The sequence below is a fragment of the Entelurus aequoreus genome, linkage group LG07 (genome assembly GCF_033978785.1).
Source record: "Entelurus aequoreus isolate RoL-2023_Sb linkage group LG07, RoL_Eaeq_v1.1, whole genome shotgun sequence".
NCBI lineage: Eukaryota > Metazoa > Chordata > Actinopteri > Syngnathiformes > Syngnathidae > Entelurus > Entelurus aequoreus.
This window is the reverse complement of record NC_084737.1, coordinates 2,462,519-2,487,518: the sequence shown is the minus strand read 5'-3', so window position 1 is coordinate 2,487,518 and position 25,000 is coordinate 2,462,519. Positions and strand designations below refer to the sequence as shown.

At 33.7% G+C, this 25,000-nt stretch overlaps 1 protein-coding gene across 8 annotated transcripts in view; it reads left to right on the top strand.

The window, feature by feature from the left end:
• The window catches only part of LOC133653267 (histone deacetylase 7-like), a 306,865-nt gene that overhangs the window by 265,986 nt on the left and 15,879 nt on the right, over positions 1–25,000 (top strand). For all 8 annotated transcript variants that reach the window (XM_062052360.1, XM_062052359.1, XM_062052358.1 and 5 more), the window contains 5 exons: positions 3,125–3,232; positions 7,451–7,506; positions 7,603–7,690; positions 9,561–9,680; positions 9,756–9,853. In XM_062052360.1, coding sequence (XP_061908344.1) covers positions 3,125–3,232; positions 7,451–7,506; positions 7,603–7,690; positions 9,561–9,680; positions 9,756–9,853 — 470 coding nt within the window. The remainder of the gene's footprint in view (positions 1–3,124; positions 3,233–7,450; positions 7,507–7,602; positions 7,691–9,560; positions 9,681–9,755; positions 9,854–25,000) is intronic.

Here is a 25,000-nt window from a genome sequence, read left to right as displayed (position 1 = left end):
AAGTTCACTGCACGCACAAAACAAAACGTAAATAACAACGCCGCATGTTCTCTGCCATGGTGATAAAAAAAGGTTTTGCAAGTAAAAAATGTCAAAGGAATCAAACATAAAAAGACAGCCCTCTTGGCACAATGATCACAACCTTCTGACCATGACTAGTAAAAGCAGCATGTCCAAGACTGAAAATGATTAGACCAGGTGGGCCATGATAACGTTTTCAGTATTTCCCACACATTCATTAATTTTTATTTATTTATTTTTTTGTTGTTATTTTTTATTTTTTATTTTTATTTATTTATTTATTTAATTTTTTAATTTTTAAATTGTATTTATTTTTTATTTATTTTTTATTTTTTATTTATTTTTTAAATTTTTTTATTTATTTATTTTTGTCCTGTCCAGCTTCTCAGGCAAATCATATAGTAGATGTAGATGCCCATATCGGCTGTTCAGATTTACTTTACAAAAGAGAAGTGTAGGATCAAGATTTTTGGAGCTCGTTGTTCAGTGGATCAGATGTTTGATGAAGCTCTGTGTCTATCTACCACCACTACTGTTTTCTGTTTATTTGTTACTGACTGTGGCAGGACACCTCTGCCTCTGTTTCACTTTATGTTGCTGGTAAATAATATGCTTGTAGTAGTAGGCTAAAGTTAAATTATTTAGTATGCACTAATTAAAGGGGCAGCGCTTTAAGAGACATTTTAGCTTTTATATTTTTATAAGATATATTTTTTGTAAGAACCACAATTAATAAATATATTTCAGTGAATAACTTATTGTTCAAATCTGTATATAAATATGTACATAAAGTGTTGTAATTATATTGTAAAATGGATGGATGGATGGACGTTTAAAACAAAACTGTTATTATTAATTAGTAAGTATACATTTTTTGAGCCTTTTTAGAGAAAATCATATCATTGTAGTTAATTATACAAAATTACTCGATGATGTCATGGTGACCACGACCATAGCCACGCCCCCACTGCCACAGGTATCTTGGCAGTTTATGGGAAACACTATTCTTTATTTATTTTAAATTGCCTTTCAAATGTCTATTCTTGGTGTTGGCTTTTATCAAATACATTTCCCCAAAAAATGCGACTTATACTCCAGTGCGACTTATATATGTTTTTTTCCTTCTTTATTATGCATTTTCGGCCGTTTTTTTATATTTTTATTTTATAGTCCGAAAAATACGGTACAATGATTACATCAATATTCTTATTTTTTTAAAGTCATATTATATTTATAAAGTCAAGAAATACGTCCCTAGACACAAGAGAACTTAAATGATGACCAATGTATGATCCTGTAACTACTTGGTATTGGATCGATACCTAAATTTGTGGTATCATCCAAAACTACCGTATTTTTCGGAGTATAAGTCGCTCCGGAGTATACGACACACCGGCCGAAAATGCATAATAAAGAAGGAAAAAAACACATATAAGTCGCACTGGAGTATAAGTCGCAGTTTTTGGGGAAATGTATTTAATAAAAGCCAACAGCAAGAATAGACATTTGAAAGGCAATTTAAAATGTCTAAAGAATAGTGAACAACAGGCTGAATAAGTGTACGTTATATGAGGCATAAATAACCAACTGCTATGTTAACGTAACATATTATGGTAAGAGTCATTCAAATAACTATAACATATAGAACATGCTATACGTTTACCAAACAATCTGTCACTCCTAATCGCTAAATCCCATGAAATCTTATACGTCTAGTCTCTTACGTGAATGACATCAATAATATTATAATGTGTTAATCATTTCACACATAAGTCGCTCCTGAGTATAAGTCGCACCCTCGGCCAAACTATGAAAAAAAACTGCCACTTATAGTCCGAAAAATACAGTGGATAGTACTTTATTGATTCCTTCAGGAGAGTTCCCTCAGGAAAATTAATTTTTATTTTAATTTTTTTGTATTTTGTATTTATTAATTTTTTTGTATTTAAAAAAAAAAAAATTGTTTTAAAAATGTATTATTATTATTATTTTTTAATATATTTATTTATTTATTTATATTTAAAAAAAAAAAATTTAAAATCTAGAAGAAATAATGATTTGTCTTTGTTAGAAATATAGCTTGGTCCTGTTTGTTACATATTCTAACAAAGTGTAGATTGGATTTTAACCTATTTAAAACATGTCATCAAAATTCTAAAATTAATCTTAATCAGGAAAAATTACTAATGATGTTCCATAAATTATTTTTTAAAGTTTTTCTCTTCTTTTTTTCCGTTGAATTTAGAATTTTAAAGATTCGAAATTGAAGATAAACTATGTTTCAAAATTTAATTGTCCTTTTTTTCGTGTTTTCTCCTCTTTTAAACCGTTCAATTAAGTGTAAATATCATTAATTATTAATAATAACATAGAGTTAAAGGTAAATTGAGCAAATTGGCTATTTCTGGCAATTTATTGAAGTGTGTATCAAACTGGTAGCCCTTCGCATTATTCACTACCCAAGAAGTAGCTCTTGCTTTCAAAAAGGTTGGTGACCCCTGGTGTACAGTATATACCAGGGGTCACCAAACTTTTTGACTCGGGGGCCGCATTGGGTTAAAAAAAATTGGCATATATATATATATATATATATATATATATATATATATATATATATATACATATATATATACATTGTCTTTATAATCCGTTTTGTCATTTAACATCAATTAACATTGATGTTCATCAACATTTAACATTTTCACATTATCGAAAGGAAAATTCATTTTTAGACAATATGATTTGCCTGAGCAACTAGGAGACACCAAGAGTAACAAGCAGTAGAAAATGGATTAGAAAGGAAAGATATAAAAAAAATAAATATATATATATATATATATATATATATATATATATATATATATATATATATATATATATATATATATATATATATTTTTTTTTTAACTTGGCACTGACTTCCTGTGGGCCGGATTTTGGATGCTGGGGGGCGGGATCTGGCCTGCGGGCCGTAGTTTGGGGACCCCTGGTATATACAAGCAACAGTTAGTGCTGCAAAGGCGTTGACAGCAGCCTGGAAAATGCACGACGAGGCCTGACAGACATAACGATGACTGGACTATAATTGGTTGTCGTCCTTCAGGTGGACAACGACACCATCTGGAACGAGTCGCACACGTCCACGGCGTCGCGCATGGCTGCCGGCAGTGTTGTCGAGCTGGCGGTCAGAGTGGCCAAGGGGGAGCTCAAGGTGAGGACGTCCACAATGTTGTGATTTGGTCGCTATGACTCTCTTACTGTCAAGACCAGATTGTACTTCCGCAAAAGGAAGTCAGGAGCCAACTCAAGAGCTCTTATGAAATCATTCTGGGAGTTCTGGCAGCTTTTTGTTCATGTGGATCAACATGAGCGGGCCTAAATAACTAAATAATGCCCTTCCAACTACAAACCCCGTTTCCATATGAGTTGGGAAATGGTGTTAGATGTAAATATAAACGGAATACAATGATTTGCAAATCCTTTTCAAGCCATATTCAGTTGAATATGCTACAAAGACAACATATTTGATGTTCAAACTCATAAACTTTATTTTTTTTTGCAAATAATAATGAACTTAGAATTTCATGGCTGCAACACGTGCCAAAGTAGTTGGGAAAGGGCATGTTCACCACTGTGTTACATGGCCTTTCCTTTGAACAACACTCAGTAAAGGTTTGGGAAGTGAGGAGACACATTTTTGAAGTGGAATTCTTTCCCATTCTTGCTTGATGTACAGCTTAAGTTGTTCAACAGTCCGGGGGTCTCCCTTCTGCTATTTTAGGTGCCACACATTTTCAATATCTGGACTACAGGCAGGCCAGTCTAGTACCCGCACTCTTTTACTATGAAGCCACGTTGATGTAACACGTGGCTTGGCATTGTCTTGCTGAAATAAGCAGGGGCGTCCATGGTAACGTTGCTTGGATGGCAACATATGTTGCTCCAAAAGCTGTATGTACCTTTCAGCATTAATGGCGCCTTCACAGATGTGTAAGTTACCCATGTCTTGGGCACTAATACACCCCCATGCCATCACACATGCTAGATTTTACACTTTGCGCCTATAACAATCCGGATGGTTCTTTTTCTCTTTGGTCCGGAGGACACGACGTCCACAGTTTCCAAAAAACAATTTGAAATGTGGACTCGTCAGACCGCAGAACACTTTTCCACTTTGTATCAGTCCATCTTAGATGAGCTCAGGCCCACCGAAGCCGACGGCGTTTCTGGGTGTTGTTGATAAACGGTTTTCGCCTTGCATAGGAGAGTTTTAACTTGCACTTACAGATGTAGCGACCAACTGTAGTTACCGACAGTGGGTTTCTGAAGTGTTCCTGAGCCAATGTGGTGATATCCTTTACACACTGATGTGGCTTGTTGATGCAGTACAGCCTGAGGGATGGAAGGTCACGGGCTTAGCTGCTTACGTGCAGTGATTTCTCCACATTCTCTGAACCCTTTGATGATATTACGGAGCGTAGATGGTGAAATCCCTAAATTCCTTGCAATAGCTAGTTGGGAAATGTTCATAAACTGTTCAACAATTTGCTCAGGCATTTGTTGACAAAGTGGTGACCCTCGCCCCATCCTTGTTTGTGAATGACTGAGCATTTCATGGAATCTACTTTTATACCCAATCATGGCACCCACCTGTTCCCAATTAGCCTGCACACCTGTGGGATGTTCCAAATAAGTCTTTGATGAGCATTCCTCAACTTTATCAGTATTTATTGCCACCTTTCCCAACTTCTTTGTCACGTGTTGCTGCCATCAAATTATAAAGTTAATGATTATTTGCACAAAAAAAAATGTTTATCAGTTTGAACATCAAATATAATAATAATAATAATAATACCTGGGATTTATATAGCGCTTTTCTAAGTACCCAAAGTCGCTTTCCATGTAGAACCCATATGTAAAACTCTTGGCATTCTCTCCACGAGCTTCAAGAGGTAGTCACCGGAAATGGTTTTCACTTCACAGGTGTGCTTGAAGCTCAGCGAGAGAATGCCAAGAGTGTGCAAAGCGGTAATCAGAGCAAAGGGTGGCTATTTGAAGAAACTAGAATATAAAACATGTTTGCACCTTTCACCTATCATTTACAATTATTATGAGAGACAAAAACACACATCTTTTTTTTTAGGATTTGAAAGATGATAAAAAGCGCTGGCTAATAGGAACCACTGTTGTAGCCTTCAACACCCTCTAGAGCAGGGGTCACCAACCTTTTTGAAAGCAAGAGCTACTTCTTGGGTAGTGATTAATGCGAAGGGCTACCAGTTTGATACACACTTAAATAAATTGCCAGAAATAGCCAATTTGCTCAATTTACCTTTAACTCTATGTTATTATTCATAATTAATGATATTTACACTTAATTGAACGGTTTAAAAGAGGAGAAAACACGAAAAAAATGACAATTACATTTTGAAACATAGTTTATCTTCAATTTCGACTCTTTAAAATTCAAAATTCAACCAAAAAAAAGAAGAGAAAAACTAGCTAATTCGAATCTTTTTGAAAAAAAATAAAAAAAGAATTTATGGAACATCATTATTAATTTTTCCTGATTAAGATTAATTTTAGAATTTTGATGATATGTTTTAAATATGTTATAATCCAATCTACACAAATCATTATTTCTTCTAGATTTTCCAGAACAAAAAGAAATTCAAAAGACTTTGAAATAAGATTTAAATTTGATTCTACAGATTTTCTAGATTTGCCAGAATATTTTTTTTTTTTAATTTTAATCATAATAAGTTTGAAGAAATAGCTAATTTGCTCAATTTACCTTTAACTCTATGTTATTATTAATAATTAATGATATTTACACTTAATTGAACGGTTTAAAAGAGGAGTAAAAACGAAAAAAATGACAATTAAATTTTTAAACATAGTTTATCTTCAATTTCGACTCTTTTAAATTCAAAATTCAATCGAAAAAAAAGAAGAGAAAAACTTAAAAAAATAATTTATGGAACATCATTGGTAATTTTTCCTGATTAAGATTAATTTTAGAATTTTGATGACATGTTTTAAATAGGTTAAAATCCAATCTTCACTTTGTTAGAATATATAACAAATTGGACCAAGCTATATTTCTAACAAAGACAAATCATTATTTCTTCTAGATTTTCCAGAACAAAAATTTTTAAAGAAATTCAAAAGACTTTGAAATAAGATTTAAATTTGATTCTACCGATTTTCTAGATTTGCCAGAATATTTTTTTTGAATTTTAATCATAATAAGTTTGAAGAAATATTTCACAAATATTCTTCGTCGAAAAAACAGAAGCTAAAATGAAGAATTAAATTACAATTTATTTATTATTCTTTACAATAAAAAAAAAATACATTTACTTGAACATTGATTTAAATTGTCAGGAAAGAAGAGGAAGGAATTTAAAAGGTAAAAAGGTATATGTGTTTAAAAATCCTAAAATCATTTTTAAGGTTGTATTTTTTCTCTAAAATTGTCTTTCTGAAAGTTATAAGAAGCAAAGTAAAAAAAAATAATGAATTTATTTAAACAAGTGAAGACCAAGTCTTTAAAATATTTTCTTGGATTTTCAAATTCTATTTGAGTTTTGTCTCTCTTAGAATTAAAAATGTCGAGCAAAGCGAGACCAGCTGGCTAGTAAATAAATACAATTAAAAAAATAGAGGCAGCTCACTGGTAAGTGCTGCTATTTGAGCTATTTTTAGAACAGGCCAGCGGGCTACTCATCTGGTCCTTACGGGCTACCTGGTGCCCGCGGGCACGGCGTTGGTGACCCCTGCTATAAAACAACCTCAAAACCCTCCATCAAGGTTTTATATATACACTGCAAATATATACTGTACATATGCAGTAACAGACACTTTCATCTAGTGTGCCACCGTGGCACAGTGGTTGAAAAACACTGTTTTAGCCAATACTGTAACCAAAAAAACCTCCTTTAAACCTCTAAAGGCTTAGTGGCCACATGCGTGGACAGCACCTTTTAGCTCTTATTTCCAAAATGGTGTACACTACTGAATTGGGGTCTTATGGCCACTTATGTGGACACTTATACTGCCATCTGGTGGTGTCAGAAGAGTATAACATACAATGGAAAAAAAAAGTGTAAAAATAAGAATTAGCATGTCACTAAACATGAAGTACACGTTTGTGTACTTATGGACTAAGTACATCATATCAAAAGATGATTCTTAGTTTTTATTCTAATTAGGGTCCAATAAGCCCAAATAGCAAAGAGAAATAAAAAAAGCATGTAAACAAACAGCTTGGGCCTGAAGAGGTTAAAGAGTTGCAGCAGGGTAATGACAGTATAATGATTTTCCAGGCGCTGGTAATTGACCTGTGCATGACTTGTCTTTAACATACAGAAGAGAGTGGTAATTACAAAGTGATTGGCCATGAGTGATTATCTCCTTTTCCAAACAGAACGGCTTTGCTGTGGTCAGACCACCAGGGCACCATGCTGACCCTTCCAACCCAATGTAAGTGTTGACATGAGTAAAAACAACATACCCGGAGTGTTGTTTTCCTGATTTTAACCGACTAAAAACTAACTAAACTAACTCTCGTCTCCTCAGGGGCTTCTGCTACTTTAACTCTGTGGCCATCGCTGCCAAACAGCTCCAGCAGAAGCTCAGCGTCAGCAAAATCCTCATTGTGGATTGGGTAAGAAGCGCTTCGCACCTTTGTGTGGTGTCCGGGTCTGTGGGACCCGTTTTCATTTTTTATTTAAAGAGGAATGATACAATTAATTAATTTTTCAAACTAAGACTCACTGACTTTGGCTCATTTTCTGTGAAGAACATATATCAGAATACATATTTAATGACCACACCCCCCCTACACATTTATATTACATATAAGATGTCCGGGTCCACTGGACTAATAGAAGTGTGGAAATTGATGTTCTGTGTACCACACACACACACACACACACACACACACACACACACACACACACACACACACACACACACACACACACACACACACACACACACACACACACACACACACACACACACACATTCTGGTTATCATTTGGAATGGGGAGCAAGTTTTTGATCATGACTTGTGGGGACCAGCCTTTCTACAGGTTGTGGAGGCATACAAAAAATGGTGTAAAATGTCCACTGGCCAGTTAGCTCGTACACGTCTTTAAATCTCTGGATTGATGAAGTCATGTGCTGATCATTCTTACTGGGTTCCCTGGGGAAAAAGACTTCATATGGTTCATGGGGACCACATTGAAATCATTTTGCATAATTCACACAAATTTGTACGTGACAACTGAGGACCATTTAAAAAAAAATTAAAAGTTGAAAGTAAATATGACCTGCTGGTCAGAATACAGCACTACAGCTGTCCTCCTATAGGAAGTTTCACCACTTAAATGTTCAAGCAAATCCTGCATCTTCTGTGACATGACTGAAAACTGCTATTTAGCAGTAATGAAGTTGTCTGCAACTCCAACTACCGTATATAGAAGGATGGAACATTCTGAATGTGAATCCTACTTTATCATACTTCATAATCTAATCTAATCATACTTTTCTACCTTTGTTATGGGGACCAGGTGGAAAAAATGTTAACTATGCACGGAAGAAGTGTGAGCAGAGCAGCGAGTGCAGTACCAGCTACAGCCCAATGAGGGGTCTGCTGTGCAAATGTCTCACACTCAAACTAACCAGTAAACATGTTTTATGGGCCAAAGCTTAAAAATCACTTAAAAAATAAAAAATAATAATAATAAAACATCACTTAGGCATCTTCAGAATGGATCTGACTATCATTTAAAACGGTTTCCCTTTAGGAGACCTGTTTTTTTGTCCCCATACCGTCAGAGGTCCCCTAAAGGTGACTGTGTAAACAGAGTGATGTCCCCATTAAGTAAGCATTGCCAGAACACACACACACACACACACACACACACACACACACACACACACACACACACACACACACACACACACACACACACACACACACACACACACAACAGCAGGCCTAGACAGGAGGAGGACAATGTGTAGGCACACAGAACATCAGAGGGTCAAATGTGCGAGAAAATGAGAGCAGACAGTGTTGACAAACAATGTTGCAACCTCGCGTGGGAACCGCAGGTGCAGAAACACAAAAGAAGAATCCCTGTGGGATGCAGAAACTGCCAGAGAACGTTCATATTGTTGTTACTCAGCCAGCGTTTGTGGGTCTGATGGACCCGTTGCATTTTGTGGCTTTTAACGCCTCACAATCAAACACTTTTATGTTCAAATACTGAACAGATGTTTACCTTATTCCAATCTGTTCAGTATTTGAACATAAAAGTCTTTGATTGTGAGGCATTAAAAGCCACAAAATGCAAAGGGTCCATCAGACCCACAAACGCTGGCTGAGTAACAACAATATGAACGTTACACAAGAGTGAACCTACTCTCATTGACCACGTTTACACTCTCCATCAGGAACACGCAGAGCCACTACAAGGAATTAAAACATCACATGCCGTTTATTGTTGTTGCGGTCTCGTCACCAGGATGTTCACCACGGTAACGGCACCCAGGAGGTTTTCTACAACGACCCCAGCGTCCTCTACCTGTCGCTTCACCGCTACGACCACGGCAACTTCTTTCCTGGCAGCGGCTCACCGGCGGAGGTAGAGCGCGGCCGCACGTCTGCACACATGCAGTAGACTCGGACTCAATTTCTTTGGTGGGGGGCTGGGTTTCAGGTGGGGTCTGGCGCCGGGGAGGGCTTCAACGTGAACGTGGCGTGGACGGGAGGACTGGAGCCTCCCATGGGGGACGCTGAGTACCTTGCAGCGTTCAGGTAGGACACCGAAACACAATTCAACAGACAGCCTTGACGCTTTGTACGGAACTGTATGAGCCCCCAAAAAAAGTCTGCGGGCTTTAGAGCGTTTTCTAATGGGGCTCCAGAACTCTGGAATGTTCTAGCAGTAACAGTTAGAGATGCTACCTCAGTAGAAGCATTTAAGTCCCATCTTAAAACTCATTTGTATACTCTAGCCTTTAAATAGACCCCCTTTTTAGACCAGTTGATCTGCCCTTTCTTTTCTGCTCTGCCCGGCCCATTTAAAGGCTAGACCAGGGGTCACCAACCTTTTTGAAAGCAAGAGCTACTTCTTGGGTAGTGATTAATGCGAAGGGCTACCAGTTTGATACACACTTCAATAAATTGCCAGAAATAGCCAATTTGCTCAATTTACCTTTAACTCTATGTTATTATTAATAATTAATGATATTTACACTTAATTGAACGGTTTAAAAGAGGAGTAAAAACGAAAAAAATGACAATTAAATTTTGAAACATAGTTTATCTTCAATTTCGACTCTTTAAAATTGAAAATTCAATCGAAAAAAAGAAGAGAAAAACTTAAAAAAATAATTTATGGAACATCATTAGTAATTTTTCCTGATTAAGATTAATTTTAGAATTTTGATGACATATTTTAAATAGGTTAAAATCCAATCTACACTTTGTTAGAATATATAACAAATTGGACCAAGCTATATTTCTAACAAAGACAAATCATTATTTCTTCTAGATTTTCCAGAACAAAAATTTTAAAAGAAATTCAAAAGACTTTGAAATAAGATTTACATTTGATTCTACAGATTTTCTAGATTGCACAGAATATTTTTTTTGAATTTTAATCATAATAAGTTTGAAGAAATATTTCACAAATATTCTTCGTCGACAAAACAGAAGCTAATGCCAGCAATCGGAGTGTTGCTGGTTACTGGGGTTCAATTCCCACCTTCTACCTTCCTAGTCACGTCCGTTGTGTCCTTGGGCAAGACACTTCACCCTTTGCCTCTGATGGCTGCTGGTAGCGCCTTGCATGGCAGCTCCCGCCATCAGTGTGTGAATGTGTGTGTGAATGGGTAAATGTGGAAATACTGTCAAAGCGCTTTGAGTACCTTGAAGGTAGAAAAGCGCTATACAAGTACAACCCATTTATCATTTATTTATTTATAAAATGAATAATTAAATTAAAATGTATTTATTATTCTTTACAATAATAAAACAAAAATTTACTTGAACATTGATTTAAATTGTCAGGAAAGAAGAGGAAGGAATTTAAAAGGTAAAAAGGTATATGTGTTTAAAAATCCTAAAATCATTTTTAAGGTTGTATTTTTTCTCTAAAATTGTCTTTCTGAAAGTTATAAGAAGCAAAGTAAAAAAATCAATGAATTTATTTAAACAAGTGAAGACCAAGTCTTTAAAATATTTTCTTGGATTTTCAAATTCTATTTGAGTTTTGTCTCTCTTAGAATTAAAAATGTCGGGCAAAGCGAGACCAGCTTGCTAGTAAATAAATACAATTTAAAAAATAGAGGCAGCTCACTGGTAAGTGCTGCTATTTGAGCTATTTTTAGAACAGGCCAGCGGGCTACTCATCTGGTCCTTACGGGCTACCTGGTGCCCGCGGGCACCGCGTTGGTGACCCCTGTTGTACGTTATTACACTTTTGTGCTCGTGTTCTTACTAAAATCATTCAACTATTTTAAACAGGTAATACCTTTTTTACACTGGTGCTTTGCATCTCTTATCTGTTTTGTTTTCTGCAAGTCTTGTACCGTATTTTTCGGAGTATAAGTCGCTCCGGAGTATAAGTCGCACCGGCCGAAAATGCATAATAAAGAAGGAAAAAAACATATATAAGTCGCACTGGAGTATAAGTCACATTTTTGGGGGAAATTTATTTGATAAAAGCCAACAGCAAGAATAGACATTTGAAAGGCAATTTAAAATAAATAATAATAATAAATAAATAGTGAACAACAGGCTGAATAAGTGTACGTTATATGAGGCATAAATAACCAACTGAGAACGTGCCTGGTAGGGGTGTGGGAAATAATCGATTCAAATTCAAATCGCCATTCTTACGTTGTATGATTCAGTATCGATTCTCATTTTCAAAAATCGATTTTCTTTTTTTACCATAACAATGCAATCCAATTCCAAAACCAAACCCGAGCCAGCAACACTCAGAAGTGCAATAAACAGAGCAATTGAGAGGAGACACAAACACCACACAGAACAAACCAAAAGTAGTGAAACAAAAATGAATATTATCAACAACAGTATCAATATTAGTTACAATTTCAACATAGCAGTGATTAAAAATCCCTCATTGACATTATCATTAGACATTTATAAAAATTAAAAAAAAGAACAATAGTGTCACAGTGTTTCCATAAACTGCCAAGATACCTGTGGCGGTGGGGGCCACAGGTATATTATTCACATGTGAATAATGCTGTATAATAGACTGTATTTATGTTATTCACATGTGAATAATGCTGTATAATAGACTGTATTTATATTATTCACATGTGAATAATGCTGTATAATAGACTGTATTTATATTATTCACATGTGAATAATGCTGTATAATAGACTGTATTTATATTATTCACATGTGAATAATGCTGTATAATAGACTGTATTTATATTATTCACATGTGAATAATGCTGTATAATAGACTGTATTTATATTACTCACATGTGAATAATGCTGTATAATAGACTTCATTTATATTATTCACATGTGAATAATGCTGTATAATAGACTGTATTTATATTATTCACATGTGAATAATGCTGTATAATAGACTGTATTTATATTATTCACATGTGAATAATGCTGTATAATAGACTGTATTTATATTACTCACATGTGAATAATGCTGTATAATAGACTTCATTTATATTATTCACATGTGAATAATGCTGTATAATAGACTGTATTTATATTATTCACATGTGAATAATGCTGTATAATAGACTGTATTTATATTATTCACATGTGAATAATGCTGTATAATAGACTGTATTTATATTATTCACATGTGAATAATGCTGTACAATAGACTGTATTTATATTATTCACATGTGAATAATGCTGAATAATAGACTGTATTTATATTATTCACATGTGAATAATGCTGTATAATAGACTGTATTTATATTATTCACATGTGAATAATGCTGTATAATAGACTGTATTTATATTACTCACATGTGAATAATGCTGTATAATAGACTGTATTTATATTATTCACATGTGAATAATGCTGTATAATAGACTGTATTTATATTATTCACATGTGAATAATGCTGTATAATTGACTGTATTTATATTAATCACATGTGAATAATGCTGTATAATAGACTGTATTTATATTATTCACATGTGAATAATGCTGTATGATAGACTGTTTTTATGTTATTCACATGTGAATAATGCTGTATAATAGACTGTATTTATATTACTCACATGTGAATAATGCTGTATAATAGACTGTATTTATACTACTCACATGTGAATAATGCTGTATAATAGACTGTATTTATATTATTCACATGTGTATAATGCTGTATAATAGACTGTATTTATATTATTCACATGTGAATAATGCTGTATAATAGACTGTATTTATATTATTCACATGTGAATAATGCTGTATAATAGACTGTATTTATATTATTCACATGTGAATAATGCTGTATAATAGACTGTATTTATATTATTCACATGTGAATAAGAAAAATCCCCTGATAATAATGCAATGGTGACTGTAACTATGTGATAATACGTCGATGTGAGTGGTTCCCTTTTCATAACAAAGCACTTTTTCCTACGCCTTGCTTCCGAGAAACACGTTCAGAGGAACACATTTTCATGCAGACTACATTGTGTGTTGACTTCAGAGCTGCATTGTTGTCCTTCTTTCTTAAGCATTCTTTTGTAAGCACCCTTCATCCCCTGCAAGGCTTGATCTTTGGTAATTGTCCACCCCCATCTTTCTGTGGGTAAATATGCTAGTTGCTCTCTCTTTAGGGGGCTTTTATGGTTGGTCTTCTTGTGGTTATGGGGGAATGTGTGTGTGTGTGTGTGTGTGTGTGTGTGTGTGTGTGTGTGTGTGTGTGTGTGTGTGTGTGTGTGTGTGTGTGTGTGTGTGTGTGTGTGTGTGTGTGTGTGTGTGTGTGTGTGTGTGTGTGTGTGTGTGTGTGTGTGTGTGTGTGTGTGTTCTTATATTCCTACCCTTCTTGAGACATGAAGAAGGAAAAGTATCTTCCATATGAGGAGGTGATGACATAAATCATGGTCCCAATGAAATGCGCCCCCCTTTGGCCAAAATTAATTTTAAAATAAAATAAAAAAAATGTATATAGAGACATACTTGAAGTAAATAATGAAGATTAAAAACTAATTACAAAAAAACCCAAAAACTAAAAAGCAGTCTTTTTTTCACAATGCGTCGACTTTTTTCTTATCAAATTGGGAACAATTTCTCATATTCTTTCTGTTTCTGTAATATTGCAATATTTTCTCGTAAAATTATTACTTTTTATGTAAAATATTTACTTTTTTATTTAAAATATTTAATTTTTAATGTAAAATATTTACTTTTTTATGTAAAATATTTACTTTTTTATTGAAAATATTTACTTTTTTATTTAAAATATTTACTTTTTTATGTAAAATATTTACTTTTTTATTTGAAATTATTTACTTTTTTATGTAAAATATTTATTTTTTTATGTAAAATTATTACTTTTTAACGCAAAATTGTGACGTTTGTCATATACAATTCTGACTTGTGTCACAATACTGCCAATTATTTTGTTGTTCTTGTAAAACAGTGATTTTTTTTTAGTAAAATGATGACTTTTGTCATCATTTTGCCAAGTGAAATTCCGATTATTATTATAACATTGCCAAAATTTTAAAGTTTTCTTATAAGATCGTGACTTTTGTCGCGTAAAATTACGACTCTTTTCAGAAAATTACCTACATATTAAGCCTATTCTTGTAAAATTGCAACTGCTATTGAGTAAAATTCCAACTTGTATCATAATATTGCACAAATGTTCAGTTTTTCTTGTAAAATGTTGACTTGCGTCGAGTAAAATGACGACTTTTATTGTAATACTGCCACAATTCTAAGTTTTTCTTGTGAAATTCCGACTCATTTTTCACAAGAAGAGTTTTTATATTTGCATAGTATGTATATATTATTAATGTTGTAAATACACATCTTTATATATCTAGAAAGGCTGGTCCTAAAGAGGGAGGCATTTTACTCAGGCCTCAAGAAGGTCACACATACAAGTGAGCGTGTGTGTGTGTGTGTGTGTGTGTGTGTGTGTGTGTGTGTGTGTGTGTGTGTGTGTGTGTGTGTGTGTGTGTGTGTGTGTGTGTGTGTGTGTGTGTGTGTGTGTGTGTGTGTGTGTGTGTGTGTGTGTGTGTGCGTGTGCTTATATTATATTTTTACCCTTCTTGAGACATCAAGAAGGAAGTGCTCCCCCTCTGGTCAACATATGAAATAACAAGTGTGTGTAAGAAATTGAAATGCACCCCCTTTGGCCAAAATTAATTATATATATATATATGTATTTTTTTAAATGTATATAAAGACTATATCACAATGCTGCCAATTTTTTGGTTGTTCTTGTAAAATAGTGACATTTTTTTGAGTGAAATTATGACTTGTCATAATTTTGCCAAGTAAAATTCCGATGATTATTATCCATCCATCCATTTTCTACCGCTTGTCCCGTTCGGGGTCGCGGGGGTGCCGGAGCCTATCTCAGCTGCATTCGATGATTATTATAACATTGCCCAAATTTTTAAGTTTTCTTATAAAATTGTGACTTTTGTCGGGTATAATTACGACTCTTTGCATAAAATTTCCAAAATTCAGAAGTTTTCTTGTAAGATTGTGACTTTTCTCGAGCAAAATGACGACTCTTTTCAGAAAAATTGCCAACATTTTAAGCTTTTCTTGTCAAATTGCGACTGTCATTGAGTAAAATTCCAACTTGTATCATAATATTGCACAAATGTTCAGTTTTTCTTGTCAAATTAGGCATTTTTCTCAGTTCTCAAGAAGGTAACACATACAAAAGTGCATGTGTGTGTGTGTGTGTGTGTGTGTGTGTATGTGTGTGTGTGTGTGTGTGTGTGTGTGTGTGTGCAACATTAACTAAAAGCAGTCTTTTTTTCACAATGCGTCAACTTTTTTCTTATCAAATTGAGAACAATTTGTCATATTCTTTGTGTTTCTGTAATATTGCAATATTTTCTCGTAAAATTATTACTTTTATGTAAAATATTTACTTTTTTATGTAAAATATTTACTTTATTTAAAATATTTACTTTTTTATGTAAAATATTTACTTTTTTATGTATAATATTTACTTTTTTATGTAAAATATTTACTTTTTTTATGTAAAATATTTACTTTATTTAAAATATTTACTTTTTTTATCTAAAATATTTACTTTTTTTATGTATGATATTTACTTTTTTATGTAAAATTATTACTTTTTAATGCAAAATGGTGACGTTTGTCATATAAAATTCTGACTTGTATCACAATATTGCCAATTTTTTTGGTTGTTCAAGTAAAACGGTGAATTTTTTTGAGTAAAATGATGACTTTTGTCATCATTTTGCCAAGTAAAATTCCGATTATTATTATAACATTGCCAGAATGTTAAAGTTTTCTTACAAGATTGTGACTCTACTTTTTTATGTAAAAGATTTACTTTTTTTATGTAAAATATTTACTTTATTTAAAATCTTTACTTTTTTATGTAAAATATTTACTTTTTTATGTAAAGTATTTACTTTTTTATGTATAATATTTACTTTTTTATGTAAAATATTTCCTTTTTTTAATGTAAAATATTTACTTTATTTAAAATATTTACTTTTTTTATGTAAAATATTTACTTTTTTATGTATAATATTTACTTTTTTATGTAAAAGTATTACTTTTTAATGCAAAATGGTGACATTTGTCATATAAAATTCTGACTTGTATCACAATATTGCCAATTTTTTTGGTTGTTCAAGTAAAACGGTGAATTTTTTTCAGTAAAATGATGACTTTTGTCATCACTTTGCCAAGTAAAATTCCGATTATTATTATAACATTGCCAGAATGTTAAAGTTTTCTTACAAGATCGTGACTTTTGTCGCGTAAAACTACGACTCTTTTCAGAAAATTGCCAACATTCTTGTAAAATTGCAACTGTCATTGGGTAAAATTCCAACTTTTATCATAATATTGCACAAATGTTCAGTTTTTCTTGTCATATTAGGTGTGTGTGTGTGTGTGTGTGTGTGTGTGTGTGTGTGTGTGTGTGTGTGTGTGTGTGTGTGTGTGTGTGTGTGCAACATTAACTAAAAGCAGTCTTTTTTTCACAATGCGTCAACTTTTTTCTTCTCAAATTGAGAACAATTTCTCATATTCTTTCTGTTTCTGTAATATTGCAATATTTTCTCGTAAAATTATTACTTTTATGTAAAATATTTACTTTTTTATGTAAAATATTTACTTTATTTAAAATATTTACTTTTTTATGTAAAATATTTACTTTTTTATGTATATTTACTTTTTTATGTAAAAGATTTACTTTTTTTATGTAAAATATTTACTTTATTTAAAATATTTACTTTTTTATGTAAAATATTTACTTTTTTATGTAAAATATTTACTTTTTTATGTATAATATTTACTTTTTTATGTAAAATATTTACTTTTTTTATGTAAAATATTTACTTTATTTAAAATATTTACTTTTTTATGTAAAAGATTTACTTTTTTATGTATAATATTTACTTTTTTATGTAAAATTATTACTTTTTAATGCAAAATGGTGACATTTGTCATATAAAATTCTGACTTGTATCACAATATTGCCAATTTTTTTGTTGTTCAAGTAAAACGGTGAATTTTTTTGAGTAAAATGATGACTTTTGTCATCATTTTACCAAGTAAAATTCCGATTATTATTATAACATTGCCAGAATGTTAAAGTTTTCTTACAAGATCGTGACTTTTGTCGCGTAAAACTACGACTCTTTTCAGAAAATTGCCAACATTCTTGTAAAATTGCGACTGTTATTGTGTAAAATTCCAACTTTTATCATAATATTGCACAAATGTTCAGTTTTTCTTGTCAAATTAGGTGTGTGTGTGTGTGTGTGTGTGTGTGTGTGTGTGTGTGTGTGTGTGTGCAACATTAACTAAAAGCAGTCTTTTTTTTCACAATGCGTCAACTTTTTTCTTATTAAATTGAGAACAATTTCTCATATTCTTTCTGTTTCTGTAATATTGCAATATTTTCTCGTAAAATTATTACTTTTATGTAAAATATTTACTTTTTTATGTAAAATATTTACTTTTTTATGTATATTTACTTTTTTATGTAAAATATTTACTTTTTTTATGTAAAATATTTACTTTATTTCAAAATATTTACTTTTTTTATGTAAAAGATTTACTTTTTTATGTATAATATTTACTTTTTTATGTAAAATTATTACTTTTTAATGCAAAATGGTGACGTTTGTCATATAATATTCTGACTTGTATCACAATATTGCCCATTTTTTTGGTTGTTCAAGTAAAACTGTGAATTTTTTTGAGTAAAATTATGACTTTTGTCATCACTTTGCCAAGTAAAATTCCGATTATTATTATAACATTGCCAGAATGTTAAAGTTTTCTTATAAGATCGTGACTTTTGTCGCGTAAAATTACGACTCTTTTCAGAAAATTGCCAACATTCTTGTAAAATTGCGACTGTCATTAAGTAAAATTCCAACTTGTATCATAATATTGCACAAATGTTCAGTTTTTCTTGTCAAATTAGGTGTGTGTGTGTGTGTGTGCGTGTGTGTGTGTGTGTGTGTGTGTGTGTGTGTGTGTGTGTGTGTGTGTGCAACATTAACTAAAAGCAGTCTTTTTTTCACAATGCGTCAACTTTTTTCTTATCAAATTGAGAAGAATTTCTCATATTCTTTCTGTTTCTGTAATATTGCAATATTTTCTCGTAAAATTATTACTTTTATGTAAAATATTTACTTTTTTATGTAAAATATTTACTTTATTTAAAATATTTACTTTTTTATGTAAAATATTTACTTTTTTATGTATATTTACTTTTTTATGTAAAACATTTACTTTTTTTATGTAAAATATTTACTTTATTTAAAATATTTACTTTTTTTTATGTAAAATATTTACTTTTTTATGTATAATATTTACTTTTTTATGTAAAATTATTACTTTTTAATGCAAAATGGTGACATTTGTCATATAAAATTCTGACTTGTATCACAATATTGCCAATTTTTTTGGTTGTTCAAGTAAAACGGTTAATTTTTTGGAGTAAAATGATGACTTTTGTCATCACTTTGCCAAGTAAAATTCCGATTATTATTATAACATTGCCAGAATGTTAAAGTTTTCTTACAAGATCGTGACTTTTGTCGCGTAAAATTACGACTCTTTTCAGAAAATTGCCAACATTCTTGTAAAATTGTGACTGTCATTGAGTAAAATTCCAACTTGTATCATAATATTGCACAAATGTTCAGTTTTTCTTGTCAAATTAGGCATTTTTCTCAGTTCTCAAGAAGGTAACACATACAAAAGTGCGTGTGTGTGTGCATGTGTGTGTGTGTGGGTGTGTGTGTGTGTGTGTGTGTGTGTGTGTGTGTGTGTGTGTGTGTGTGTGTGTGTGTGTGTGTGTGTGTGTGTGTGCAACATTAACTAAAAGCAGACTTTTTTTCACAATGCGTCAACTTTTTTCTTATCAAATTGAGAACAATTTCTCATATTCTTTCTGTTTCTGTAATATTGCAATATTTTCTCGTAAAATTATTACTTTTATGTAAAATATTTACTTTTTTATGTAAAATATTTACTTTTTTATGTATATTTACTTTTTTATGTAAAATATTTACTTTTTTTATGTAAAATATTTACTTTATTTCAAAATATTTACTTTTATGTAAAATATTTACTTTATTTAAAATATTTACTTTTTTATGTAAAATATTTACTTTTTTATGTATAATATTTACTTTTTTATGTAAAATATTTACTTTTTTAATGTAAAATATTTACTTTATTTAAAATATTTACTTCTTTATGTAAAATATTTACTTTTTTATGTATAATATTGACTTTTTTATGTAAAATATTTACTTTTTTTAATGTAAAATATTTACTTTATTTAAAATATTTACTTTTTTAATGTAAAATATTTACTTTTTTATGTATAATATTTAATTTTTTATGTAAAATTATTACTTTTTAATGCAAAATGGTGACGTTTGTCATATAAAATTCTGACTTGTATCACAATATTGCCAATTTTTTTGGTTGTTCAAGTAAAACGGTGAATTTTTTTGAGTAAAATGATGACTTTTGTCATCACTTTGCCAAGTAAAATTCCGATTATTATTATAACATTGCCAGAATGTTAAAGTTTTCTTACAAGATCGTGACTTTTGTCGCGTAAAACTACGACTCTTTTCAGAAAATTGCCAACATTCTTGTAAAATTGCGACTGTCATTGAGTAAAATTCCAACTTTTATCATAATATTGCACAAATGTTCAGTTTTTCTTGTCAAATTAGGTGTGTGTGTGTGTGTGTGTGTGTGTGTGTGTGTGTGTGTGTGTGTGTGTGTGTGTGTGTGTGTGTGTGCAACATTAACTAAAAGCAGTCTTTTTTTCACAATGCGTCAACTTTTTTCTTATCAAATTGAGAACAATTTCTCATATTCTTTCTGTTTCTGTAATATTGCAATATTTTCTCGTAAAATTATTACTTTTATGTAAAATATTTACTTTTTTATGTAAAATATTTACTTTTTTATGTATATTTACTTTTTTATGTAAAATATTTACTTTTTTATGTAAAATATTTACTTTATTTAAAATATTTACTTTTTTTATGTAAAATATTTACTTTTTATGTATAATATTTACTTTTTTATGTAAAATTATTACTTTTTAATGCAAAATGGTGACATTTGTCATATAAAATTCTGACTTGTATCACAATATTGCCAATTTTTTTTGTTGTTCAAGTAAAACTACCATGCTCCCCGAAGGGAATAAGCGGTAGAAAATGGATGGATGGATATATTATTAATGTTGTATTGATTGTATTGTAATGACCACCCTTAGGTGGGTAAGAACCTAACAAGACCCCTGCAAAACAAAACGTGCCACTGAAGCCATTTCCTGGTGACCTCTCAGTCGTGTTTGGTGTTTATTGGCGGAGGAGGAATGGATGATTTATCTGTGCGTGTGCGCCATGAGCTCATGTTGTCCATCTGCGTGCAGCCATGACAGCAGCGTGTGTTGACGTGTGTGTACAAAGACCAGGATGGGGGCTGGGGGGGTGTCTCCAAAGTCCCCGGGCAGAATAATGAAGGTAAATGGATCCCAGATGGACTGTTTTCCTCCTTCTCCGTGTTGTCCATGACGTGAGGAGAGTGACAGCCTCTAATAGGAAACAGACTTTGCGCCTTCTGGCTTTGAACTTTGCCGACTGACTCCAGCTCGCCAACAACACCCGCCCCCCTCTCTCTCGTTCCCCACCCTCAAAAAAATTGCAGTACAATGGAAACCTTTTTTTTTTCCACAAGCACCAACATTCATGCAATGTTCTTGCGCCCTGTTCTACTGCAGCATACCATGCTCTATCGCGGTGTTGTTCTACTGCAGCATACCATGCTCTATCACGGTGTTGTTTTACTGCAGCGTACCATGCTCTATCACGGTGTTGTTCTACTGCAGCGTACCATGCTCTATCACGGTGTTGTTCTACTGCAGCGTACCATGCTCTGTCACGGTGTTGTTCTACTGCAGTGTACCATGCTCTATCACTGTGTTCTACTGCTGCATACCATGCTCTATCATGGTGTTGTTCTACTGCTGCATACCATGCTCTATCATGGTGTTGTTCTACTGCAGCATACCATGCTCTATCATGGTGTTGTTCTACTGCAGCATACCATGTTCTATCACGGTGTTGTTCTACTGCAGCATACCATGCTCCATCACGGTGTTGTTCTACTGCAGCATACCATGCTCTATCACGGTGTTGTCCTACTGCAGCATACCATGCTCTATCACGGTGTTGTTCTACTGCAGCGTACCATGCTCTGTCACGGTGTTGTTCTACTGCAGCATACCATGCTCTATCACGGTGTTGTTCTACTGCAGCATACCATGCTCTATCACGGTGTTGTTCTACTGCAGCATACCATGCTCTATCACGATGTTGTTCTACTGCAGCATACCATGCTCCATCACGGTGTTGTTCTACTGCTGCATACCATGCTCTATCACGGTGTTGTTCTACTGCAGCATACCATGCTCCATCACGGTGTTGTTCTACTGCTGCATACCATGCTCTATCGCGGTGTTGTTCTACTGCAGCATACCATGCTCCATCACTGTGTTGTTCTACTGCTGCATACCATGCTCTATCACGGTGTTGTTCTACTGCAGCATACCATGCTCTATCACGGTGTTGTTCTACTGCAGCATACCATGCTCTATCACGGTGTTGTTCTACTGCAGCATACCATGCTCTATCACGGTGTTGTTCTACTGCAGCATACCATGCTCTATCGCGGTGTTGTTCTACTGCAGCATACCATGCTCTATCGCGGTGTTGTTCTACTGCAGCATACCATGCTCTATCGCGGTGTTGTTCTACTGCAGCATACCATGGTCTAACACGGTGTTGTTCTACTGCAGCATACCATGCTCTATCACGGTGTTGTTCTACTGCAGCATACCATGGTCTATCGCGGTGTTGTTCTACTGCAGCATACCATGCTCTATCACGGTGTTGTTCTACCTTTTCTGAGCCGAGGCGCATTTTCTTCATTGAAATAATCCGCCAAAGACATGCACCTGGGGACAGGCCCCTCCCACCTCCAAAGACATGCACCTGGGGATAGGCCCCTCCCACCTCCAAAGACGTGCACCTGGGGATAGGTTGATTGGCAACACTAAATGGTCCCTAGTGTGTGAATGTTGTCTATCTGTGTTGGCCCCGCGATGAGGTGGCGACTTGTCCAGGGTGTACCCCGCCTTCCGCCCGAATGCAGCTGAGATAGGCTCCAGCACCCCCGGCGATCCCCCAAAAAAGGGACAAGCAGTAGAAAATGGATGGATGGATGGAAATAATCCAGAGGCACACCACCAGCAGAAATCATTCAAAAATGAAACTCAGCAGCCGATATTGACAATAAAAAGTCCATCCATCCATTTTCTACCGCTTGTCCCTCTAGCGCAATTTTTGAATAAAACAGAGACAAAACTGCTTCTCAGAGGAAAACACAGACAGAACTGCTTGTAACTTCCTGGAGGAACGTCTTAGAGACATGAAACAAAAACATTTATGTAGGTCTGAGTTAGACCTACATTTCATAATTCAACATCCTAGGGCAAAAACCAACAAGAAGTTGGCAATTTCCCCTTCAAGACAAAAATGTACTAAAAACACTCATTTTTGCCTCTTTGAGCTGTAATTTCACCCCCTTAAAATACTTCAAAACTCACCAAACTGGTGGAAATTGCGATCTAAAAAAAAAAAACGAACTCCAAAACTCAAAATTGCGCTCAAGCACAATTTTTGAATAAAACAGAGACAAAACTGCTTCTCTGAGGAAAACACAGACAAAACTGCTTGTAACTTCCGGTAGGAACGTCTTAGAGACATGAAACAAAAACCTCTACGTAGGTCTCACTTGGACCTACATTTCATAGATTGACATCCTTCAGCAAAAATCAACAGGAAGTTTGCTATCCCTCCTTCAAAACAAATTTTTTGTTTAATCCGGTCACCAAACATCAAACATTATCTCCTCTGAGCGCGTTTGTCGTTTCGGCTTCAAACTTCTACAGGAGAGAGATTGAACCCTTCTGATTAAAAGTCGACAAAAGCGTTTTGATTCGTGCTACGGTTTTGATTTTACGAGCCTTCAAAGACCACTGTGCCGCAACACCTAGGAAAAAAAACACAGACACAACTTCCTCTAACTCCCAGTACGAATATCGTAGAGACATGAAACAAAAACCTCTATGTAGGTCTCACTCAGGACTACCACTGGACAAATGTATTGGGACACCTAGGACTAGCACCAGCCAAAGATGCGGGCCCGACCAACGCTGCTTGCAGCTTTAATTTTTTATTTGATTTTGTGTGTGGCATAGATTTGCCGTGCGCAGAGGACGCTTGAGCAGTTGGGGAATTCAATTTTTTTTTTTTTTTTTCATAAAGAAACACAATCATGTGTGCTTACGGACTGTATCCATGCAGACTGTATTGATCTATTTTGATATATAATGTATATATTGTGTTTTTTATGTTGATTTTAATTTTTTTTTATTTTTAAATATATATATATTTTTTTAATTTGTTGTGCGGCCCGGTGGTTGGGGACCACTGCCTTAGGGGATCTGCTCCCATTTCATTGTTCTTTGAAGCTGTTCACTGTAATAATGACAATAAAACTCTATTCCATTCTATTCTATTCTTCTTAAATGTGTTTTTATGTAGACAGACTTTTTTTTAAACTCCACTTATTTGGATGCACGTTGATTTTTTTTTAGCACAGATGTTGGCAGCAAGAAGTATTTTTGAAAAGATGTGTTGGTGTTGCTTAATGCAGCTTATGTTGTTGCAGTAGTCTATCATCAGCTTGTGCCTTTACTAGTCCCCCATCAAAAGACTCCTATGGTTAGGGATGATACTCGAAACCGGTTTTCCCGGTTGTTTGATAAGAAAAGAACCGAGTCCTCGAACTCGAATCCCTTTTTGAGAACCGGTACCCGTTATCGAGACCGCTATAGTAAAGGAAAAGAGTTGATTCTTTATTCGAATCCCGTCCCGACCAGAAATGCTCCGTGGGACATCACAAGAAATGGCGTCACGTAGCTCAGTCATTAGGCGCAGATAGCGAAAGCAGGAAAACAATGGACGGGGAAAAGCGCTCCAAGGTGTAATAAAGTTCAAAACAAAAGCTATAATCCATCGAATAACTTTACTGAGAGATTTCAGCAGGGTACAAACACATGACCAACACTTTTACGACCACATAGCAACCAGGC